At 48.5% G+C, this 22376-nt stretch overlaps 7 protein-coding genes across 7 annotated transcripts; 5 read left to right on the plus strand and 2 right to left on the minus strand.

Annotated features, from left to right (window-relative positions):
- Nucleotides 1–639: 639 nt before the first annotated feature.
- Nucleotides 640–3887, minus strand: agdC (putative alpha-glucosidase; the record flags this gene model as incomplete). The annotated part of the gene is made up of 7 exons (XM_032089947.1): nt 3401–3887; nt 2740–3347; nt 2418–2661; nt 2291–2362; nt 1773–2237; nt 1612–1720; nt 640–1564 (listed from the first exon to the last, which is right to left on the minus strand). The coding sequence occupies exons 1-7, from the start codon at nt 3609–3611 to the stop codon at nt 640–642; spliced, it is 2634 nt and encodes an 877-aa protein (XP_031939297.1). The 5' UTR covers nt 3612–3887.
- A 2067-nt stretch (nt 3888–5954) lies between these two features.
- On the plus strand, nt 5955–7785 carry BDV37DRAFT_253356 (uncharacterized protein). Its single transcript, XM_032082528.1, has 2 exons — nt 5955–6250; nt 6313–7785. Exons 1-2 carry the CDS (start codon nt 6033–6035, stop codon nt 7757–7759), a joined length of 1665 nt encoding a protein of 554 aa, XP_031939298.1. The 5' UTR covers nt 5955–6032; the 3' UTR covers nt 7760–7785.
- A 725-nt stretch (nt 7786–8510) lies between these two features.
- Nucleotides 8511–10577, plus strand: BDV37DRAFT_253359 (uncharacterized protein). Its single transcript, XM_032082529.1, has 5 exons — nt 8511–8927; nt 8992–9096; nt 9145–9369; nt 9420–9562; nt 9616–10577. The coding sequence occupies exons 1-5, from the start codon at nt 8769–8771 to the stop codon at nt 10061–10063; spliced, it is 1080 nt and encodes a 359-aa protein (XP_031939299.1). The 5' UTR covers nt 8511–8768; the 3' UTR covers nt 10064–10577.
- Nucleotides 10566–13243, plus strand: BDV37DRAFT_253364 (amino acid/polyamine transporter I). Its single transcript, XM_032082530.1, has 8 exons — nt 10566–11087; nt 11145–11215; nt 11280–11303; nt 11362–11451; nt 11504–11586; nt 11649–12046; nt 12102–12431; nt 12530–13243. The coding sequence occupies exons 1-8, from the start codon at nt 10965–10967 to the stop codon at nt 13010–13012; spliced, it is 1602 nt and encodes a 533-aa protein (XP_031939300.1). The 5' UTR covers nt 10566–10964; the 3' UTR covers nt 13013–13243.
- Nucleotides 13244–14216: 973 nt separating this feature from the next.
- BDV37DRAFT_166270 (NAD(P)-dependent alcohol dehydrogenase) lies at nt 14217–15737 on the minus strand. The gene is made up of 2 exons (XM_032079253.1): nt 15464–15737; nt 14217–15404 (listed from the first exon to the last, which is right to left on the minus strand). The coding sequence occupies exons 1-2, from the start codon at nt 15628–15630 to the stop codon at nt 14423–14425; spliced, it is 1149 nt and encodes a 382-aa protein (XP_031939301.1). The 5' UTR covers nt 15631–15737; the 3' UTR covers nt 14217–14422.
- A 2758-nt stretch (nt 15738–18495) lies between these two features.
- On the plus strand, nt 18496–20049 carry BDV37DRAFT_253378 (F1F0 ATP synthase subunit g). The gene is made up of 3 exons (XM_032082531.1): nt 18496–18877; nt 19053–19137; nt 19192–20049. Exons 1-3 carry the CDS (start codon nt 18616–18618, stop codon nt 19442–19444), a joined length of 600 nt encoding a protein of 199 aa, XP_031939302.1. The 5' UTR covers nt 18496–18615; the 3' UTR covers nt 19445–20049.
- On the plus strand, nt 19766–22347 carry rok1 (RNA-dependent ATPase ROK1). Its single transcript, XM_032079252.1, has one exon. The coding sequence runs from the start codon at nt 20124–20126 to the stop codon at nt 22305–22307; it is 2184 nt and encodes a 727-aa protein (XP_031939303.1). The 5' UTR covers nt 19766–20123; the 3' UTR covers nt 22308–22347.
- Nucleotides 22348–22376: the final 29 nt, after the last annotated feature.

Raw genomic sequence — 22376 nt, forward strand, 5'->3', positions numbered from 1 at the left:
TATATATAAAAGAAAAGAATTACTCTACTATAATTCAGCTTATACTCTATACATAGAGTATATAAATAATATGTATAAAAAATGGTGTTTTGAGGGGGAAATTGAGCCCACACAGGAACTTTTGACGTAGAACTGTACATTGCCACGCTCCCTCCCATCGCCAAACACCAAGATCAAAGGGATACTCCCCCTTAATCTTCCTTGTTTGTGGATGTGGTGTTGGGGTTGGTCGAAAGGTATTCTTAGAAAGAGCTGATGCGTTTGTTTATATGAGATTTTTCTTTTCTTTTCTTTTCTTTTAATTGAAGAGTGTAAGTATTTGGTGTGGCAGTTAATTGACCATTGTCCAGGTATGAAGTGGTGGGCGTATGGTGAATACTATGTAGTGGGCTTTTGCTATCTTCTGGGTTGTCTATATTGTTGAGAACAGTGGGAGCTTCGGGTAGCATGATCTTGAGCGGAGTGTACATGCGTCCTTCAAGGTTACTCATCCCTTGGTTTACATTTATACTGCAATTCTACGTTTTGAAATCTAGCCAGTGTCTGAAGAAAGCCCGAAAGAAGCTCGCGAGTGTAGAAACTTGTTTTGTAGGACTAGACCCAGTTACCATCTCAATACGGAGCAAATGCTTTCACTATTCATTTCAACTTGATTTCCGTTGGCTTCGAAAGCGCCAGGTTTGTCTGGATCGTTTTCTTGGCACCATCCTCACGGCGAGCCCGAGATCCACCTTTACCATGTCCCAGGAGGGTGACCGACTCCAGCAAGCTGGTGTGAAGTTCAAACTTCCCGTCGATATGAAGCACACCTCTGCGATACTCAAATTTGACTTCCAGAGTGGCCTTCTGCTCCAAGGAGTCACCGTCATCCAAGTACAGGCTACCAGACGCAGTGCCGTCCAGTCCCGGTGCGATGATGAGCTGGAAGCTTTTCTCGCGAAGTTCAGTCGTGGTCATGGCACTTGAAGACCGGATGGGGATAATGCTGCCTCCACGGATGTGGAGGGGGATGTGGGTGATGTCGATATTGCTGAGAGTTATATTTGCGCCATGACCGCGCACGGGGGCGCCTGTGTACCAGTCGTAGAAAATATCATCAGGGAAGTATGCGTCGACCGAGGTAAGGCCCTTGTCGGGGACTGGGCTGACGAGAAGGGCGTCGCCATAGAAGAATTGCAAGTCGATGGAGAAAGTTTTCTCGTCCTCGGGATACAAGTAGAACATCGGCTGCAAGAATGGCTCGCCGGTCTGCGACTGTTTGTAGAACGAGGTGTAGATGTAATCGAGAAGCTGGTACCGGATGTTAATAGCCTTGCGAGCGGATTCCGCTACTGTGGGCCAGTTGTAGAACTCCTGTCCAATGTTACCGATCTCATTGTGGTTGCGGTAGAAAGTAAAGAATGCTCCCAGAGAGGCCCAGCGAGCGCAAAGCTCCTCGGTCGTGTTACCAGCGAACCCACAGACGTCGGCCCCGACCATAGGGATCTGGAACATTGATGCAAAAGCAAGTCCCTGGGCGATGCTAATCCGGTAGTGTTCCCACTTGCTAAAATTGTCACCGAGCCTGTTGTATGTTAGATATAGTTCTCGCCCCGGATGTATTGAACATACCAGTGTCCAACGTCTCGTCCTGCACCGGCGTAAGTGCTGCGGGTAATAACTAGAGGTCTCACCTCTGGGCGACGATGCTGCATAGCTTCACGAGAACTGGAGCTCATCACTGGGATGGATTAGCCTAAATAACATACCCTGGGGGTCTCATATATACTCACTTGTTCCATATAAGTTGTGCGTATCGTATTCTGCATATCCTTCTCCAGCATGAATGATCCCAGTGTTGATGGTCTTGTTGCTCAAGGACCCGGCCGCGTTTCGGATCTTGTAAGGTGGGTTGATAAGATTGCGGCCCTCAAGTCCACTCTTTGCCTTGAATACTCTCTTCTGAGAACGGCTGGCAGAGGAAGGCTGGAAGTCGGCAGGAAAACCAGGCAACGGACGAGGGCTGCTTGGCCGGACGGGCGGTGGTGCAGGTGGAAGATTGTTCTCGATGGAATATTTTTCTGGATCAGTACAGGGGTCTGGACAGAAGTTCGAGGCTTCATTCATGTCGATCCACAGGCCATCAATGTCGATACCGGTCTCCGCATTGAAGAAGGTGCTGAATTCAGAGTTCCAGTAGTCTTGAGTGTCAGAGTGAAACCAATCTGGATACGCAGTCACACCAGGCCACACGGCACCTGATCCGGTCTCAGTATGTTTTCGTACACCCCGGGTAGTTGTGGTCCCATACCTTTGTATAAACTGCCATTCTGAGTCTTCAGGAAGACACCCTGCTCGAGTCCCCTGTTGAAGGCCCCGTTGTCTGAAAAGAAATAAGTAACCAATGTTTTCCTTGATAAAGGATCATAATTGCTTACCGCTCACGCTAACCGCAGGGTCAACCATAACAATGTAGTGCTGATCATGGTCATGAAGGTAACCGACCAGCTCGCGCATCTTTTCTAGGGGAAAGCGGTCTGGATCAAGAGAGAAAACTCTCCTTCGGTCCATGTAGTCGATGTCTGTCCACATGGTCTCTAGGGGGATGCCTGCCTTGCTATAGTTATAGACTACCTCCGCAACCTGATAGACGTCACGGTAGCCGTATCGGCATTGATGCAACTATTAATCACAGGTTAGTCGATGCACTAGAGCTTTGAGAATATCATAGAACAAGTGTGCGGATAGGGTATCGCATACCCCAAAAGTCCAGTAACTCTGCATAGCAGGAAGGCCAACAATCTTAGAGTACTCTATACTGGCTTCTTTTGGATTCGAGCCAGTGAAGAAGTAAAAGTCAAAAACGCCACCCAGAGCATTATACTCCAGATATTGCTTGCCGTCTGCCGTCTTGTCGATGAAAACGTCCATCCCATTAGAGTTCAGCAGGAAAACACCGTGGGTGCCGGATTCACCACGATGGTCATAGTACACAGGATGAGTGCCGTACAGATTACTATTTTCGGGAGTACCATAGGCGTCGCGATTCCAGAAGGTACGTGTGTAGTTGGTCGTGGAAAGACGTAAGGAGTCGCTATGCTCTCCAAGGCCATATAAATGTGGGTTCTCCGGGAGCCAGGTACGAAGCTTCAAATATTGTGACTGAAAGATAAGGTTCTCCGCAGAGCTGTCGAACAATACCTCCTCGTCTCTTTTAACGGTAAACGAAAAAGGCTCTTCCTCGTACTCAAACCTGAGTGCGGAGTCTTGACTAGAGCCATCACCGCTGTCTACACGAGGGACCACCTTTTCAGGCACCTGGTACACACATTCATCGGCATCATATATCTTAACATGAAGACGCTCATCTAAACTGATGTTAGTAGTCGAGTTTTCAGACGAACAAGGGTGGTGCTCCTACCGGTTTGGTACTCTACCAGAAGCTTAAGGTTTGGCAGGTCTGTGCCATAAGTGTTGCAGGGTTTTCCTGCGAGGGTCAAGTCGGCCGTCAAGGACCGATCATTTTCCTGGACATTGGATGCCTTGTATCCAGGGCACTGCTGGGTGCCCGCTCGTGACCCAATCACGGCAGCCCCGGCCAAGGGAGCAAGGAGGAAGAGAGACCCCAACATCGCAACGTTGAAGGTTGAGGTGGTGCAGCAAGGGTCCGGGGTCCAGAGAGAGCGGAGTGGGACTGCTTTTTATAATGACAGGGCAGGGCAGTTGGTGTGCGCGAAATGCGTCGCTTACATTTTCCACGTTGGCCCAATATGGACATAAGTGGCGCGCTATTGTATGACTGCTCACATCCACTACATCGCGGTTATCGGAAAGAGGAGGTGAACCGAAGCTTACATTGGTTCGGGAATCGGTCGGAACAGAAGCAAGCCAGGAATTCAGGACAGAAACAAGATTCTGGCGCATTGGAGTAGCACGAGATACCCTGTCCATCTCAGTCCAATATCAGAGATTACCCCTCGGCGAGGGTCTCTCCCCAGGAAATGGAACGCAATGACAACCTTGGGGTAACCATGGCATGCTTGTTGATCCTTGACCAGGAAACACAATGAAAGAATGTCAGGTAGGACGCCAGGATAATCCCAATCAACCCCAACAATGACATCCCCCGCGTTTTCCCCGCATCCCAAGAGGTACACTCCGTCTTGTATTTATATCGAGACTTGATATTAATGATCTCGACCCAAATCGACCGACGGGAGTAAACTTCGAATTGAATACAAAATTTGATTTAATAACCTCATGTTGTACTGAATCAGATTAATCTCCAGCCATCTAATATACTAGGGTACTTTCCAAACGTGCTCGCCAATGCTTGATTGTCAAGCAACGATTTAAATGTATGTAATTTTCACACGGTCGACCCACATACCTACCAATACAAGTGTCGAGTATAGTTCTCAGGCTGAATTCCGCAACAAAGTTATGTCAGATAAAACTTTCGGGGAAATAACCCCCACATGGAGTATGTATAACTAAAATACGTAATTCAAATAGTTACATGGATCTTTCGAGCTCCACTTTGCCCTTTAATGAAAGGACGAGTCCTGTTTTGATTAGTTGCAGAATAAATGACTCCAGTCTCAGCTAAATAGCTGAAAGACGGAAGCATCCGCCATTGATTGACTGCTAACGAAAAGACCTGTTCTTCTATAATACGAGATGTATTTACAAGTCTTTGGACTCGGTAGCCATCAACATATTTGGGGTGTTAGCTCGTGGCCACGCCGGAGTGGAGGAGCTCAGTTCTCTCCCAGCCTGTCCTCTTGCAGGGTTACATCTTGATGCACTAGTCAGAGTTTATCCTTCGGATTGATATCATTAGTCGCCATCAAGACGACCGAAGCCTGAACAACATCTATATCTTTTTCTAGCTGTCCACGGTAGTCCAGTCCTTGACTTTCCTCGTAGTCCAACTGGCTATCAATAAAACGGGGGCTTAATATCTGCTTTTCAGCCAGCTACCGTACCTCATGAAGCTCCAGGAATCCATTTACGATTCTCACCGCTAGTTGCGCGACAGTCGACGATGATTCATACACTGACCCCTCGCGTAGGTGATATGCAGGATCTAGCTACAGTTATCCTCTTTCTCACATCTATTCCTGTTCCTATCGCCTTAGTAGCCAAGCGGTCCGCTGTGTTGTTTCCACTCGGACGGTTCAATATTGCGAAACTGTCAACGTGCTGTTTACACTCTAGATTATTCCAGAATCTTGTATCGCAAATACAAAATATTGTATGAAGTGCAATCAGGTGACTGTTCTGACTCTGTAGAATTTTTTTATGGCTTTAGTAGTTGTGTTTTGGTCTTCAGGGTTTGGGAATCAAAGCTACCGGGGAGTCGGAAACTGATTTTAAACCATTCTGTGGCAAAATGTCCTCCTTTACTTGTCCTTCCATCCTTGATATTATAGGACAACAAGTCTCAAGGCGTCCCCTAAAGATAACTTGAAGTTTCGAGGCTGATATCACCACTATGAATTCATGAGAGAATCGATCGACAGCATGCTAAGCCCGGGAAGGCTTAGCGCTGAGATCTGACCCATCACTCATGAACTGTGGTGTTCGAGTCAGTTCGACAAAGTCCCGTTGCTGTATGTTCACACCCTCCGAGTCCTTATCCAGACATATTCCTATCATCCTCCAGGTATTATTCATGGGTTCTATTGTCGCATGATACATGGCTCGACAAAACTCTGAACACTTATCATGGCACTCTTGACAACCTCATACCAGCCAAGACAGGTCACTCCACCTGTAAGTTTGATCTGCATCAAGATCTAATGCGGCTGGAGCTGAAGCGTGGATACCGCCTCGTCATGGCAAGCCAGTCAGCTTCCGCCAGCATCAGGATACGGTAACTATCGAGAGTACTATTTGATTGTATGCGGGTTTACCAAAGTTTGCTGCCCAATGACATGACGTGTTTTGTGAATTGTCGGTGAAAATGCCTTTTTTACTCCCCCTATACATTACCGAAAGGGGTCGCTGTCTCGACCCTACGATGTGTTCTTGTCTTTGTGCCTTTCTCGATGGCAGTTTTCACATCAGTTGAGCTCGAAGCGGCTACGCAACAGCCTTCACGGCTGAAGTCCCTACAGACCAAAGAACACCCGCGACCAGCACCACCATATCATCGGGCAGTTCTATGTTTCATCTTTCGAGACGCCAATATAGAACAAGAATTGCCGAAGAATCCAAAGCCAAACAGTGCCCAGGTTCGGAAAAGCGATAGGGTTCCACTGCCATGGTTCGCCCCACAACCCTATATACTCTTAAATACTATTAGTTTCGCTGACTAGATTGCTACAGTGATCCTCTAGAACCCCTGCTGGGGGTAATCGAAGATAAAAATTCGAGTCCCATGGACACTGCTTGGAAGACGATCAAAAAACAGACAACCATACCACCCTCCTCACTGTCAGTCCTTCGATATGGAAAGAGCTTTCTTTCAGAGACATCATCTATCGGCCAGAGATGCCTCTTTTACCCGTTCGCATTCCATCTCAATACATTGTCAGGTCTCAGCACCGACATAGATAGCTTACGTCTTGATCGAAGTATTTGTGGATGGAATAGCCACGAGCCAAATGTGTATGACTTGATGGACAGTCACTACTTCGGACAGGGCTTGCGAAAGGTTTGGTTCGAGATTGACCTTGGCGCAGCACCGGGAAAGGTGTTGGCGAGTGGTTTGAAACAGCTTCAACACGACCATGAAAGCGGCGCACGAAAATTAGCTGCCGTTTCAGTGAACATCCTTCGGGCGGTCTTAGCCCACCTTGACGACCCCATCGTTCTCAGTGGCCCATGGTGGCAGAAAGCCAGGATGACAGCCTGGCATCTCTGGAAGAATGGGCGTCAGAGTATGGACGCGGCCATTCTCAGCTTTCTGTTGATGACATTGACGGACATTGAGACGCTTTTATTGACTATGGGTCCTGCGGAAACCTGCGACAAGCGGCAGGTCTCCGAGCTCTTCGACCGGGTTCAGAAAAAGATACGCTCATATAAGCTTCGCCTTAGCTACAACTTCGGGTCATACGTGATGTCTAAGATTAGCCGAACTGGTTGTATACCTAAGCACTTGACAATTATAACCCTATCTGCGAGTTGTACCATCCGTGAATGCATTACACAGTTAGTACGGATCTCCGGCGCCCAATCAGTCGAAATCCGCGTTTTGGAATCACGACCTTTATTCGAAGGCGTTTCATTAGCATCTGCAATTCTAGAACATCTTGAGAAGGAACCGAACAGCCCCAAAGTCGATGTATCTATTTTCACCGACGCTTCGGTTGCCCTCGCAGCTCAAAATGTCGATTTTCTTCTGCTTGCAGCAGATCGCATTGCTGCTGATGGGTCAGTTAGTAATAAAACTGGATCTTTGCCAGCAGCTCTAAGCGTGCGGCATGTCTCACCCTCGGCAGACATTATCGTGGTGAGTGAACTCGATAAAGTCGCCATGCAGAGCTGTGATACAGAAGCACATACCATGGAAAACAATGAGTCCTCGGAAGTTGTGGACGCCTGGCAGCAGAGCGAGACTGTAAAAGGACTCAGTGTCATTGAACAGAAAATTCAAAGGAAAGGTCGACAAGTCACAGTCAACGTACCGAATGTTTACTTCGAATGGGTCCCTCCTACATTGATAGACGCCTACATCTGTGAAGATGGTGTCAAACTCCCATCCGATTTTCGAAACCGATCACAGTGGATTAAAGAACAATGCGAGAGATACTTTGATAATAACTTGTGAACCTGAGCACCAGAAGCATATTGTAATCCAGGTAAAACTGGAGGAAAGGGAGCATGATTTTATAAATTTACATATATTAGCGAATACGTATTTTCTTCGAAGCCCATTCATCCCGTGTCCTAATCAGACAAGACAGAGTCCCTTGAAGCCCTGAAGCCAGGGTAATGTTAAAGCGTAGATCACAGATCTGCAAAGATGATCGTAATGCACAGTAGTGTCTAATGTACGGAGAAAGTTTCACTGAAATTATAGCAGTGCTAGTAGAGACGGGTCAGACTCCCAATAACTCCACGCTCCAAACCCGTGTCGACTGAAAGTTCCTCATGCTGATATTGATAGATTTGTAGTAAGATATGCCGATGTTGGTTGTTGATGCATTCTGTTGCTCCTGTAATCCCAAAAACTCGACTTGGTTTCAGAAGTCTGGGTTACAAGCGATCATATAGTACGGAGTAGTCGAGACAAGATCCTTCCAACACTTAACATGAGCGGCCACGAGGTGAATCGACCGGATCAAGAAATTCAAGGGTTACATTAGGGGCGTAGTGTAGCCTGGACCCATCAGGCCATTTAGGGTTTCACTACCTCAAACCGTGTCAGGTGCTAATGAGAGAAATCCGTAGTCCAATAGTTGGCCGGGGTTGGAGCGAGTACGGAATATTTCTGTGTTCTTTGCTCTTCTTGGCCCCTTCGAATTATATTACTTCCATATTAATATTAATATTCAATCGGCCGTTTAATTTCCCACCCTCGAAGAACGGTTCTAACATGCCCTAGGGGCACCACAGTAGTAGATCGCAGCCAGTACGCGGCTTATAATCTCCGTTTCCAACCACTGCCAATGAAAAATTCATACACCGTGGCTAAACCGAGTTATTTCGTAATGATAATAATTTTGCCTTCTTCGCTGTTTGCTTGTCATGTACAGAAACACAAGGAATAGTCCAAATAAGCCTACATCCGCATTCCACATGGGGACTCCAGTATCGCCCCTATCACTCTGCATGCAATGGCCCAGTTTTCGCCGGACAGCTGGACGCCAGCGGTCAATGTCTTGACCTGGTTTCTACTAGTGACGGCAACTTTGAGCGTAATCACTCGACTGGGGACCAAATACTGGATCTTTCGCAAGTTCACTGAAGATGATTACTTCAGTATCGCTTCATTGGTATAGTTTGACATGGAAACGTGGTGGAGCATGTTATGGGGACATGGGTACTGATTCACACCAGGTACTCTGCGCTGCGCAATCCATCGCCGTGTCGATGGCGACTGCCAACGGGTATGGGGAGCATTATGAGAGTTTGAGTAGTTCTAGCATTGAAGCAATGATGAAGGTGAGCAAGACACGCATCTCCCTCGGACGCTGTACTCACGACGACTAGTCGCAATACTCAGCAAATATCCTCTTCATCCTCAGCATGTGTTTCTCTAAACTCGCTCTGATCAGCTTTATCGATAACTTGACGCCTGCTTCTACAGACCACCGCATCGCGGTTGGCCTGAAAATGTCTACTCTTGTATGGGGGGTGATTGGCCTCATAACCTCAGCTTTCCAATGCAAACCACCTCGAACTTGGGATTATCTGCATGGGAAATGCTTTAACATTGTGGGTGATGTCCATTTCTGAATACGGAGAAATGACTGACGGGTCAACAGAATGTCTGGTGGAATTATCTTGGCAGCACGAATATCTTGTCAGAATGTGGTATGATGATACAGGCAATGCTAGTGATTGTACGCATTCAGACGCATCTTAAGAAAAAGGCCGTCTTGGCCGGAGTGTTCATGCTTCGGGTCGCGTTCGTGTCCCGGCATCTTCCGTCGCTTTAGCCTCTGCTAACTTCATCTACAGAGTCATGATTATGATTATCTGTCAGCTGGTCTATGCTAGTAAAACCGTCGATTCGCGCGACCCATCCCATGAGACTTGGCCCGTGGCGATATCCACGCAGCTAGTTCAGTCTTTAAGCATTGTCACGGCCTGCTCGCCCCAATTCAAACCATTTCTCGACAGTCTGCGCTCAACGGGGATGCGCCTTGGTGGACTGACAAGTTACGGTCACTCGCAAAAGGGATACGGCTCATACTCTGCTTCACGTCGACGAGGCACGGTTCGCAGCGATGTGCATGAGCTTGTCCCCCTACCGATACAGGACACCCACCAGGCTACTATAACTAGCTCGACGCCATCGCTGGGCTGGGATGGAGAAAGTCAGTCGAGCCAGACGCACATAATCCGAGAGACTAGGACTTGGACTGTGACCGAAGTACGGCGTAGTTTCGCCGAGAATGCCAAGTGATGCGGTCGCATTTTAGTTTTCTTTTAATGTCACGGTAAATATTGGATGACATGAATACTACTCCGGAGTATATTAAATGTCTTTCCACTCCATACACTATTTCTCTTTGTGGACGTGGGTTTTGCCCAATGGCAGGAGTCGTAGGATACAAGATCCAGGGTCAGTCCCACAAGGTTTTCCACTTATATTGGGATACATACTAATTCCACCGATGGGAGCCGGGCGGGAGTCCTTGGCATTCTCGAATCTAGCTCAACAAACTAAATATCTTAGGGGCGTGTTCAGGATTTTAGCGGTACAACGGGACGTGCTGTTTGGGTTGATCGCGAATTGTTCGTTGTGGGGCGGCAGGGGTACAACCGCGAGTGATATACAGCCTCATGTGACAGAGCATCAGTTTAGTCCTATTAGATATTAGTACGTGTTCAACACAGACCTGAGTCCGTCTGAGGTAGTGTTCGGGGAGGCCAACCCTCCGCGGATGCTACGATGCAGAGACATCGCCAGACGTCTTAGGGCTAGCCCCTACAAGGGTCGATTCGTTGACAAATTAATAGAACCAGTTATGGCCACGGGCAGTCAGGGAATCTAAAGAGGTCTGGAATTAATTGGCCCCCTATGCAACAGAGAGTGTTATACGAGAATTGTCGGGCTAGTCCCTGGACTAAGTATTTTCATTTGTCTTGCAGCTCACGGCCAAGTGATTACCGAGTGGCTTGCATATACAGGGATTGCGATTAAACATTCCACATTCCGTCCTAAACATGGCCAGATACCCGCACTTTCTTTTCTTTTTCTCAAAGGCTGGGAGTCGGGGTTCTTGATATCTACAACAACTGCTTTGACAGATTTGCCCCTCAGGCTCTTCCGTTCCATTCTTTCCAGAGCCATTTGCTTCACCATGGCCTCCCATGAGCTCAAGCAAATGGCGCCTGCCGCTCCACACGAGTTAGAAGGCCGCCCTTTGAGTAAAGAGACAGATGATGTCAATTTGATACGCTTGGGCAAGCGCCCTGTCTTGAAGGTACTACCTCTGCTATACAACTGTCTATGCTTTCTGTCCCTTGCTTATCGTCATTAGCGGAATTTCGGCTTGATGTCAATGTTGGGGTTTAGCTGCACGATCCTCATCACGTGGGAAGGCATTGTCGTGTATGTACTTTACATCGATGGATTGGAATATTTGGCGTGTTCAATCTTACTGATATATGAGCAGACTATTCTTGCAAGCGTTTCAAAAGTATGGAGTCAACCCCGCGATTCATTTGTTCCGTGAGATATTAATAGAAGTGTTCCAGTGGAGGCCCAGCAGGAGCCGTGTATGGTTTTATCTTCGTTTGGGCCGGCGTTGCAGCGACCTTTGTGGTTTTATCAGAGCTGGCATCAATGTATGAAACACCCTATCGTGGTATAATGGATTCTATAATGACATTTTCCTAGGGCTCCAACATCCGGCGGCCAGTATCATTGGTGCTCTATGCTGGCGCCTCCATCTGCGATGAAGCTCTTCAGCTATCTAACAGGTGAGCACTTCGTCAGACCTGCGACAAGAACTATTCGTTCCTACTCTTACCCTGCAACCAAGGCTGGCTCACTGTCATCGGATGGCAAGCGACTTTTGCAACTTCGTGCTTTCTTTCTGGAACGCTCATCCAAGGCCTTATCGTCCTCACAAACTCTAGTTATGAGCCCGAGAACTGGCATGGGACTCTCCTTTTTTGGGCTGTCGCTGTTTTCTCCGTGGGGATCAATAGTGTAGGAGGAAACCTGCTGCCCCGTTTTGAGGGCCTGATCCTCATCCTCCACATTCTCGGTTTCTTCGCCATTCTTATCCCGCTAACATACATGGCGGATCACTCGAGTGCGCAGGAGGTGTTCACCCACTTCCTGAACCTGGGCGAATGGCCCACGCAGGGCTTGTCATTCTTTGTCGGTCTCGTCGGTTGCGTGTTTGCATTTGCAGGGGGTGACGCTGCTGTTCATGTACGATTCTTAGTTTCAGCTGCAGGTGAGAACAGATGCTGACTCCTATCTGCAGATGTCCGAAGAAATCACAAACGCGCCAGTTGCTGTCCCACGATCTATCATGCTTAGTGTTCTCATCAACGGAACGTTGGGTTTCAGCATGCTAATCGCCATGTTGTTCTGCCTGGGAGATATCGAGGCAGCCCTCGAGTCTCCAACTGGTTACCCATTCATGGCAATTTTCCTCCAAGCGACGCAGTCTGTGGCCGGCACAGCAACCATGGGCTCCATCATCACGACCATGGGAATTTGCACATCGGTCGGCATGTTGGCCTCCACATCACGGCAATTTTGGTCTTTTGCGAGAGATCGCGGAATCCCCGGCTGGCGCTTATGGAGCAAGGTATGTACATACATCACAACCCCCGATCCTCCCCCACGTACTCCGCCTTCAAGCCCCCTTCCTACTATACAAACAATCGATCACTAACCTACATCTAGGTGACCCCCGAATCCGCCATCCCGATTTACTCCGTCGGCCTCACAACGATAGTCGCCTGTCTATTAGCCCTAATCAACATCGGCTCCTCGGTCGCCTTCAACGACCTCGTCTCCATGTCCATCTCCGGCCTCTACCTCTCCTACATGGTCGTCGCCAGCCTCCTCCTCTACAGACGCTGCACAGGCGGCATCAGCAGCTCCAAGAGCAGCGAGGACGCCATCGTCAACACAGCCGGCGCAAAGCTCGTCTGGGGGCCCTTCCATCTACCCGGTATTTGGGGTATCCTAGTCAATACCTTCGCGCTTATATATATGACGATCGCAGTCTTCTTTAGTTTCTGGCCGCCGCAGCATACGGTCACGGTGGATACGATGAACTTTAGTGTGGTTGGCACGGTGGGGGTTATTATTTTGAGTCTTGTGTATTATGTCCTAAGGGCGAGGAATGTGTATGAGGGGCCTATTGTTGAGATGCATCTTTGATTTTTGTTAATGTGTTTATACTATACTATCCGATATATCGGTGGTTGGATGGTGGTAGATCTATTAGTCTGTCTAGTACTTTTACTTTTGGGATTTAATTTTGGAGGTGGTTTCCTATCTTCTGATATATATATACATCATGATCTATTCTCTATTATTAACGTGTTTGTTTCTCTGGGGAGGACGAGGCTAGATTAACTGCCATTTCTTTTTTAAGTCGTTTGAATACTGCTACGGGTGCAATGCAGATGTCTTGCCGGTTGGTATACTTTAGGCAGCAAGCTCCTAATCCACTGGCATGATTGACCCAGGTCGGTCACAGATCAAAATCTATGTGGCCGAGCAGACAGTGAGTAAACTGGACGCATCTCTGGACACTCGGCTATTGACATGAAGGCTCCATCACTATCAGTGGTTTACGACTACTCCGGGAACTATGGGGTCGGGCCGAGTGGCTCGGTTAGTTTCATGTATACTATGTGGATATCAGAGTTAGTGTTTAATCAGAAGATGGGACCCCCAATGGTCCATGTTTCCATAACTTTCTATGGTTTCTCGGGCAGTCTGAGCCTTTTTAAGGGGCACCGATGCATGTCCAGGTGGAGTACCACTCATGTAAAGGGCCCACATGGTATGTGTGTTCAAGCTCTTGCAAGCCAACGACTATATGCAATGGCTTGCATATCCGAACATGCATGGGGCGAGACTGGGACGGGTTGGGGGTAAATACCATATCTGGGAAGGATGTGAGTGATTTCGGCATCTGATTCTTTGCTTTCTTTTCGTGTATCTAAAGGTAATAGGTAGTCCGGTTTCACTAGCCTTCATCGGCGAGGGCTTTGTTGCTTGGGGAGTCTTTTACCCGTTGCCCTAGGGAGGACACGGAGTTGTTCCAGTATGGCTTCTCCCGTGACACCCTTGCTGAGATCATGGGATGAAATGCTTAGCAGTATGAGTATATCATGCCTTCGGCAAATGGCAGTACTTTGGTGGTGAAGGTCGATGGGTTATTGGAACCATAACTGAACCTAGATCGAAATGCTATGTTTTACATTCAATCATGTACTGCCATTGAGGCCTGAGTCTCCCCCAAGGTCCTTGATTGGCAAGCATATAAAAGCAGCCTTTACAGCCCCATATTCAGATATGCTACAGAAAATTGAGATACCATCAACGCATCAACATTATCTCAATCCAAGCCTAGAAAAGACACAAGCCGATATTGAGAAGTTTAAGAAATAGAATTCTTCTAGAATGTCTATAGTTCAAAGCAATATATCTAAACCGATCATCATAACATTACATGACTCATCATTGCAGAAAATGATACCAGAAAAAAAAAACACAAAAGGTATAAAACGTGACTGATTACCTTTAACACCAGGGAAGTCCACCTCAGCAGTGATTGATTCAAGCTGAAGCGGCCTTCACATCCTCCTCGTTGCTCATGATCTGGACCTTGATGGCTCCCGTCTTGGGGTCTGCAGCAGTTTCGAAGGCCTTGAGAGCGTCCTCCAAGAGGAAGCGATGTGTAACAAGCTTCTTCAGGCTGATGACACCGTTCCTCACGAGGCGAATGGCGCGGGGCCAGGTGTTGCAGTAGCGGTACTGGTACTGAAGGTCGATCTCTTGGGTACTCAGGCGCATGAACGGAATCTTCATCTCGTTCTTGCCCACGCCGATCACGAAGACCTTGCCGCCGAACTTGACGCTCCAAATGGCGGATGCGACACTGCTCTCGACACCAGTGCACTCCAGTGCTAGCTTAGGCTTCAGAGCATCAGGGGCGGAGCCCTGGCCATCGTTGAAAGCATCGATAATGCCCTGAGCGTTATCCTCGGCGGACAGATTGGTCTGCACCTTGTAGGTGATAACGTCGGGAACCAACGACTTGGCGAATGCTAGTCTTCCCTCGTCGATATCGGTGATGACAATGGGTGTTGCGCCCGCGGCGCGGGCACTAAGGAGAGTGATCAAACCGATGGGACCAGCACCGGTGACAAGAACAGGGTCGCCCAAGCGAAGCCCGCTTCGCTCAATTGCAGCCAGAGACACACTGAGGGGTTCCAACAGAGCACCATCTTCATAGCTCATATCGCCGATCTTGTGGCACCAGACAGCTGGGTGGTTGACATAGCGCCGCAGCAAACCGTCTACGGGAGGAGTGGACAGGAAAAGTACCTTGTCACAACCGTTGTAACGTCCAGTCAAGCAAGGTTCGCAAGCGTGGCAGGGAATGTTGGGCTCGACGGCGACACGATCGCCTGGCTTGAGATGGGTGACATCGGGGGCAACTGCGATCACTTCACCGGCCGACTCGTGACCCAGGATGTGGTCTCCCGTGACAATCATGGGACCAATGCAGCCGGCATGCCAGAAATGCACGTCGGATCTATTGTGAGCACCAATCGTCAGTTTGAGAACATGTCGCTAGGGAACAAAAGCGCATACCCGCAAATTCCAGTACTGCGAACCTGAACTGTGACCTCACCGGGCTTCAAGCTCTCGCCACTCTTCACCTCCTCAAGTGTCGGTTTTGATTCGGCGACCCACAAGTCGTGGTTGGTGTTGGTGTAAACACCAATGTTGGCCTTCTCGAGGACAGTTGCGGTAGCCATGATGTGCAGGGAAGGAGGTCTGGGTACTGACGGTAGGAGGATCGAGAGGAGTGAGGGAATGCAGCAAGAAAGACAGGCAAGAGGATTAGGGGAGCCAAAGCTTTAATAGCTGCCCGACGGAGCTACCCCTCCAAGATGGGGAAAGTGAAAAGGAGCATTGAAAATATTTTCAATCAGACCCAGCTCGCAAAGTCACTGAGGCTCCTGATTGCGCATGAAAGACGGTCAACCATCAAGCCGATACTACTGCTCCCTCTTCCTGCGGGACGGAGTGGAGGCATCGTGGCACCCATCACTGGCCCAGATTTTATTTAGCCGGTGCCCCGCGCCCGCGGGGTCACTTCTGGGGCATCACCATTGGTCGCCATTGGAAGTCATGGTGCTCGCTGAGTCTCCGGAGAATTGACCCATTACCATATCTGGATGGTATAGCCTCAGTATGACCGGCGCTTTGAGCGGAATATCTTTGGCCGCCTTTCTATCGCAGACACCTACTGATGCTTTAGGAAACTATAGGAACCAGGAGCGGCTTCGCGAACCCTGGCCATTAATGAAATGGGAAATGGTTGCGCATACAAAGTATCTCTTGGAGAGATTCTCTACCAGTAAAGATGATGGCGAATAGGCTATGAATGGTTCTATTTGTTGTTAACTAAATGTCCGAGCATCATGATGGTTGATTGAAATTCTTCTAGAACGAATGCCATCTTGTTCAATGAGTTGATAATATATCCACCAAATCGAAAGCCCGTCAGAGAATGGAAGATGCTATTTCAAAACTGATAACCTAGTTATCTAGCTCTATCTGAAACTGATCTGCTGCAGAATAACATAGGGTTCTCTCGGTTAAATAGGGATTTTAGCCATTTTTGAGCAATGAACGACCACTAAACGCGAATTTTCGACATCTTGCGCCTCCACAAGAAAAATGAATAAGAAAACCTGAATCCACAAGCATTATCATTTTTTTTTGTCTAACAAATCATGTAGCATTCATTGGTTTTGGTGCCTGGGCCAGAACCATAGTTCAGTGGGATTTTCCCAGAGGGGAAATTCTCCGGTGGAAACGTCGCCTTCTTTGGTGGAGAATCCAGAAGGCCGTTCGATGCTCTTGTTATCCATCCCGACATGCTCACGGGTTCACTCGGCAACTCTCAATCCCTCTCCGATCCTGAAGTTTTGGACAGCCATAGGACGGATTAATTCTTCCTATCGGTTTCACTGTGAGCCGTTACTCGGTCTTCCGAAATGTCATCTGATTCGACCTGTCTCGGATTGATTTGGAGCTGCTACATATCGAACATCTTCTCCGTCCGACAGCTATTTATAAATAGCGATAGTGTTCTACAACAATATAACTATTCGAGGACAGCAGATCACAAAGAGGGCTTGTAAAATTCAATAACATTGAATTTCCGAAAAGCGCCATAGTTTGGGATTGTGTCTCAAGAGCCACTCATCGAATCGGTTCTCTGAATTATATGGCTTTGTAGGGTATCCTCGCAGTTGATTTGGCACATGGCTTCTCTGAGTCGGCTTTGATTAACGTGCTATTCTTCTATGACTTTCCTGCGTCACGAATGATAATTGAACAAACGCATTGCGATTTGACATCGCCAATAGTGTTACCTAAGGCATTCTTAAAGATGCCATATATGATGCCGACTCGCTGCGATTGGCCAGCAGTTTTGTCAGTCCACTCGCCAGAAGCCTCTCTTACTCTAAGAACTTCTAGAGAAGTTCTAGCAGAAAAGCTTAATGCATCCTCGTACCACAAATGAAGCTAACTCAAGTATGGGACCAATCTCCCGCGAGAAACCCCTTAGGACCTCGCTATAGAGTCCTGTAGATAGCGTGTCAGCAATGTCACTCACGCTAAGCACCTGATCAGAGTTTTGCCGATATCATGAGCGTATAAAGTGTTTCATATCCTGCGCTCTTTCGTTTTGGTCTCAAAACTTCGTATACTAGAGTTTGAGCATTGTTTGTCCAATGGTCCAAGGCCATTCAGGAGGAGCCCACGAGGTTAATCAAGTCTTATATATACACATACATAAGGCTCGCCAATCTCTTAAACAACTAGTCCGCTCTATCGCGGGCCCGGCCCAGTATTTCGTATGCCCTCGGAGATTTTGGTGTAGCCATACTATCGTAATTATGGCTTTGATGAACTCTCCAGAATTTTAAACCTCCGAGAGCTCTAAACAACATACTTTTCAGTATTTGGAGACCCAATGCGCTGGTTCATTAACTGTTGATATTAGATCTCAGCAAAAGCCTGCACTCGTGGATCGTAGGCCCGAGGGAAATATAAATATTGCGCGCAGTTTGTGTGATGCTTGCCTGCTTCCATAGAGTTACTGCCTGAGCGAGTTCATCCCCATCAGGCTGCGCTTGGCTCTCTGACCGTGAATTTCTAAGGACTCCCTACCCTTCCAGAAAGTGATGCAGTTTTTCGTCATCTGAGGAGATATCAAATAGGCGCATTTCATTGTCATCAGAAAAACGTCGCGTAGATCAATGCCGAATTAGACATTAGCCGTATTTTCATAATGGCTTGCTTAGGATCAGAGTAATCAAGCAAGTAGCTAACAATTGATGAAGTACTCAATTGAGTTCTCTTGAAAAATGTGTGATGGGATGACAGAAGATTCGTGCCTAGTAGTCATTGAAAAATAATGCCGAATGCTGCTGTTGGTCGCCTAGTAGTTCATGGACTGTTGACTTTGGGAGTATGCGCTATTGCTCATGGTCGGCCCGCTGGATGGCATGTCAACAGTGCCGTTGTGCACGTGACCCAATGGGGAGAGCGTTTTCCCTGAACTTCCCGAGCCTCAAATCTCAGATTCTGGTCCTGCAATTGCGCGACGATCCAGTATCTCCGGCTCTTGACCCCACCGCCATTGGACTCCTTCGTCCTCCCTCTGCCACTTTTAAAAGTCTTTCTCTCCTTTTACAGTCTTTTTCTTTTTTGTGGTCTCCAAGATGCCCGCTACGGCGTCCCGTGCCGTTCTTCGGCAATCGCAGTTCCTGACCCGGAGGACCGCTGTCAGATACGCCTCTTCCACCTCGGAGACTGCTCAGAAGGCTGGTGAGGCTGCATCCTCTGCTGCCTCCAAGGCGTCTGAGGGTCTCTCTCGTGTCACATCGACCGCTGGCCCCGCTCTTTCGAATGCCGCTCAGGGCGTCGGCAGTGCTTTGAGGAAGGTTGGTGGAAGGACCGGAAAAGTCATCGCTTTCGTCGATTGTAAGAAGATCTCCAATGTCTCCGTCTTTTAAAAACTCGCTCTTCCCTGCCAGCTGTGGGAGCCGTGGTCATCACTGCCATTGCTACCACGACTCCTGCGTTGGGGCGCGCGCCAGCCACTTCAACCTCCGCCGATATGTGTATCAGCATCGCTAACTATACTGGGATGAAACAGCTATGATACCCCCCACCCTCTACTACGGCAAGGTCGGCCTTGAACTCGCCAAGCTCGTTTTCCGTGGACAGAACATGACTCCTCCGTAAGCGCTTCCATATGACCGACAGAGTACCCGGCATTGACTAACATCCCGCAGCAACCTGGCTACCTTCCAGTCCTTCTACCAGCCTCTGCTCAACGCTTTCCGCAGCCCTGCCGCCCTTAAGAACGCCAACTTCGTGTCGCCGGGAGACATCGCCGCCCGTGTCCGCAATGCCAACAAGAAGGAAATCGCCCTGGCCGGTGTTACTCTCGCGGAGGTTATCGGATTCTTCACCGTCGGTGAGATGATCGGTAGAATGAACATTGTCGGCTACAGGGGCCACCCTGAGCACCACGGAGACCACTAGATCACCCGCAAGCACTAATGCATGGCCTGTCTTTTTTATATTTCCTTTTATCACTGCGTTCTGTACTATTGTATGATAGACGATGGAATTTAACTGTTGTCTGAGGTAAATCACGCACTTTTGGAGGATTCCCTCTTCTCCCTTGGATGCTTCACTTTCGATATACATGTCAACTGTTGCTCTTCTTGTTCTTTTCCTATTCTACCTGTGTCAAAAGTGGAAGTCGTATAGAGATGTCCGTCAATTATGTGTTAGACGTGCGTTTGAATTGATCATTCGTTACTATCTCCTAGTCCTACTGATATCTACGTAGCCAGCATCAATGACAAGGGTGTAACAATTGCAAACCTCTAGAATGCAATACATAATAAAAATACCGCTCCGAAGCAAGGGTAGGTACCTCCCTCCACCATAGTGAAATTTCTAGAACGGGCCCTGGAATCAAATCAATTTAATGCTAGCAGCTTTTTTGTGGAGTCCGGTTTAAGGTACGGTACCGTAACAGATGGAGAAACACAACGCTGATTGGCCCGTGCGGGAAAGAATTTCTGCTTTCCAACTTTTTTTTTTATACCGCGTATCCAACCACCACCACACCTCTATAGCTTGTAAACCCGTCGCAGCTATTCTCATAGCACCTTTCTTTCAACACGGGGCGACATAGCTGCCAGTTACAGCGATGGATGCTTTCAAGCTGTTGACCCGGTCGACCAAATTCAAGGCCGGTCCCAGCCCGTCTTCAGCATCACTTCCCTCGACGGGCAAGGCGGAGAACCCGCAGCTGTTTCGTAATTCCGAAGCTGAGAAGCTACTGGAAGAACAAAAAAATGGCAAGAAGAGAAAGAGGGGTTCTGCGGCGGATGAGCCAGAGGAACGTGAGCCCAATCTGGACTTCTTCAGCTCTAATAAGGGATCTTCAAAGAAGGTTGTGAAGACCGAAGCGGCGCCTTCGGATGAAGAACGCGGATCTGGCTCGGAAGACGAAGACGAAATGGATGAAGTGCAACGCCGGACGATATTGAATTCTCACAAGATCAAAGTGACGGACATGCGCGAGCTTGAGGAAATCCAACCTGTGCAGGCGCAGGGTGAAGAGGAACCGAAGAAGAAAAAGAAGAAGAGAAAGCAGAAAGAAGAGGCTGCTCAGACTCTCACTAAAAAGGAGCAGAAGAAGGCTCGGCGGTTATTCCCGCGGCCTCTTGTTTCTTTCAAGGAGTTGCGCACACAGCACAAGATCTCGCGCCGCCTGGCGGAGAATATCGCCGAACAGGGCTTTACGGTGCCTACGGAAGTGCAGTTGGGGACTCTGCCTTTGTTGTTGGGTGATCGGACGATTGTCCAGTCCAAGACAGATGAGCCGGTTGAGCCGGATCTTTTGGTCGTTGCGCCTACGGGAAGTGGAAAGACCCTTTCGTTCTTGATTCCGGTTATCAATAAGATTGTGCGCCACCATCATGAGCAGCAAGAGGAGCGAGGCATTTTTGCGGTCATTGTTGCGCCGACTAAGGAGCTAGCTAGTCAGATTGTTAACGAGGGGAGAAAGTTGGTCTCGGGAACTGGTGTTAAGATCACGTTAATGAAGAAGGGCATGCAGGTGGTGGAGCGTGTGGACGGTGACGAGGACATTTTGGACGAGGGCAGCTCCGAATCTTCCGAGTCAGAGGACGACGAAAAGACTACCGAGAAGAAGAGCAAGGCCAAGGCCCCTGTCACTAAGAGCGACATTCTCGTAACGACTCCTTTGCAACTGGTCAATGCACTCTCTGCAAACAAAACAAAGCCTATGTCTACATTGCCCTTGGTGAGGAATATTGTCCTTGATGAGGCAGATGTTCTCTTGGATCCCTTGTTCCGCGAGCAAACCCTTGATATCTGGCGCGCCTGCACACACCCTGAGCTTCGAGCAAGTCTATGGTCAGCTACCATGGGTTCGAGCATTGAAGACCTCGCCAAGTCCACAATCAAGGAGCGCAAAGATGCTTCAAGTCTCACAAAGTCTTACCCATTGTATCGCCTCGTCGTTGGATTGAAGGACTCTGCCATTCCAAATATCCAGCATAAGTTGGTCTACGCTGCAACAGAACAAGGAAAACTACTCGGTCTAAGACAACTCCTCCATCCCGCAGCGGCGGCAGCATCAGATATTCGCCTTCGTCCGCCGTTCCTGATCTTTACCCAAACTATTCCTAGAGCCGTGGCACTCCATTCAGAATTGCGCTACGATATCCCTCCAGAAGCCGGTGGCTCATCGCGTATCGCTGTCCTCCACTCCGATCTTTCGGACGGCCAGCGCTCGGAGATTATGAAGAACTTCCGCAAGGGCGAGATCTGGATCCTCGTTACAACTGATCTTCTGGCTCGTGGTATCGACTTCCGCGGCATCAACGGTGTTGTCAACTACGATATTCCGAACTCAGCGGCTGTCTATGTTCACAGAGTTGGGCGCACGGGCCGGGCCGGTCGTGAAGGTGGTATCGCAGTGACATACTACACGAAGGAAGATATTCCTTACGTGAAGAGCATTGCCAACATTATCGACGTTAGTGAGAAGTTACGGGGAACGGAGGGCGAAAAGTCAGTCCAGAAATGGCTTCTAGACTCTCTCCCCGACCTCAGCAAGAAGGACAAGAAAGAGCTGAAGAAACACGGCGTCAAAGCCAGACAAACGAATCTCAAGGGCGTGGCAGATGACAAGCAGCAGCGGAAAACAAGAATCAGCACGAAGAGCGGCTTCGAGCGACGCATGGAAAACAAAAAGAAGGGCGCAATCGCAGCGAGCCGTAACAGGAAGCTCCAGGGACCATCCAAATCGGGGGCGGAGTCTGATAGCGGCGACGACGGCTGGGGCGGCATTCAAGAGTAAAAAAAAAGTGCCAAAAATCTTATGCATAATACTCTGTACACAAATGAAATTACGATTCCCCTTCCAAAC

This window comes from Aspergillus pseudonomiae (genome assembly GCF_009193645.1).
Source record: "Aspergillus pseudonomiae strain CBS 119388 unplaced genomic scaffold BDV37scaffold_56, whole genome shotgun sequence".
NCBI classification, from domain to species: domain Eukaryota; kingdom Fungi; phylum Ascomycota; class Eurotiomycetes; order Eurotiales; family Aspergillaceae; genus Aspergillus; species Aspergillus pseudonomiae.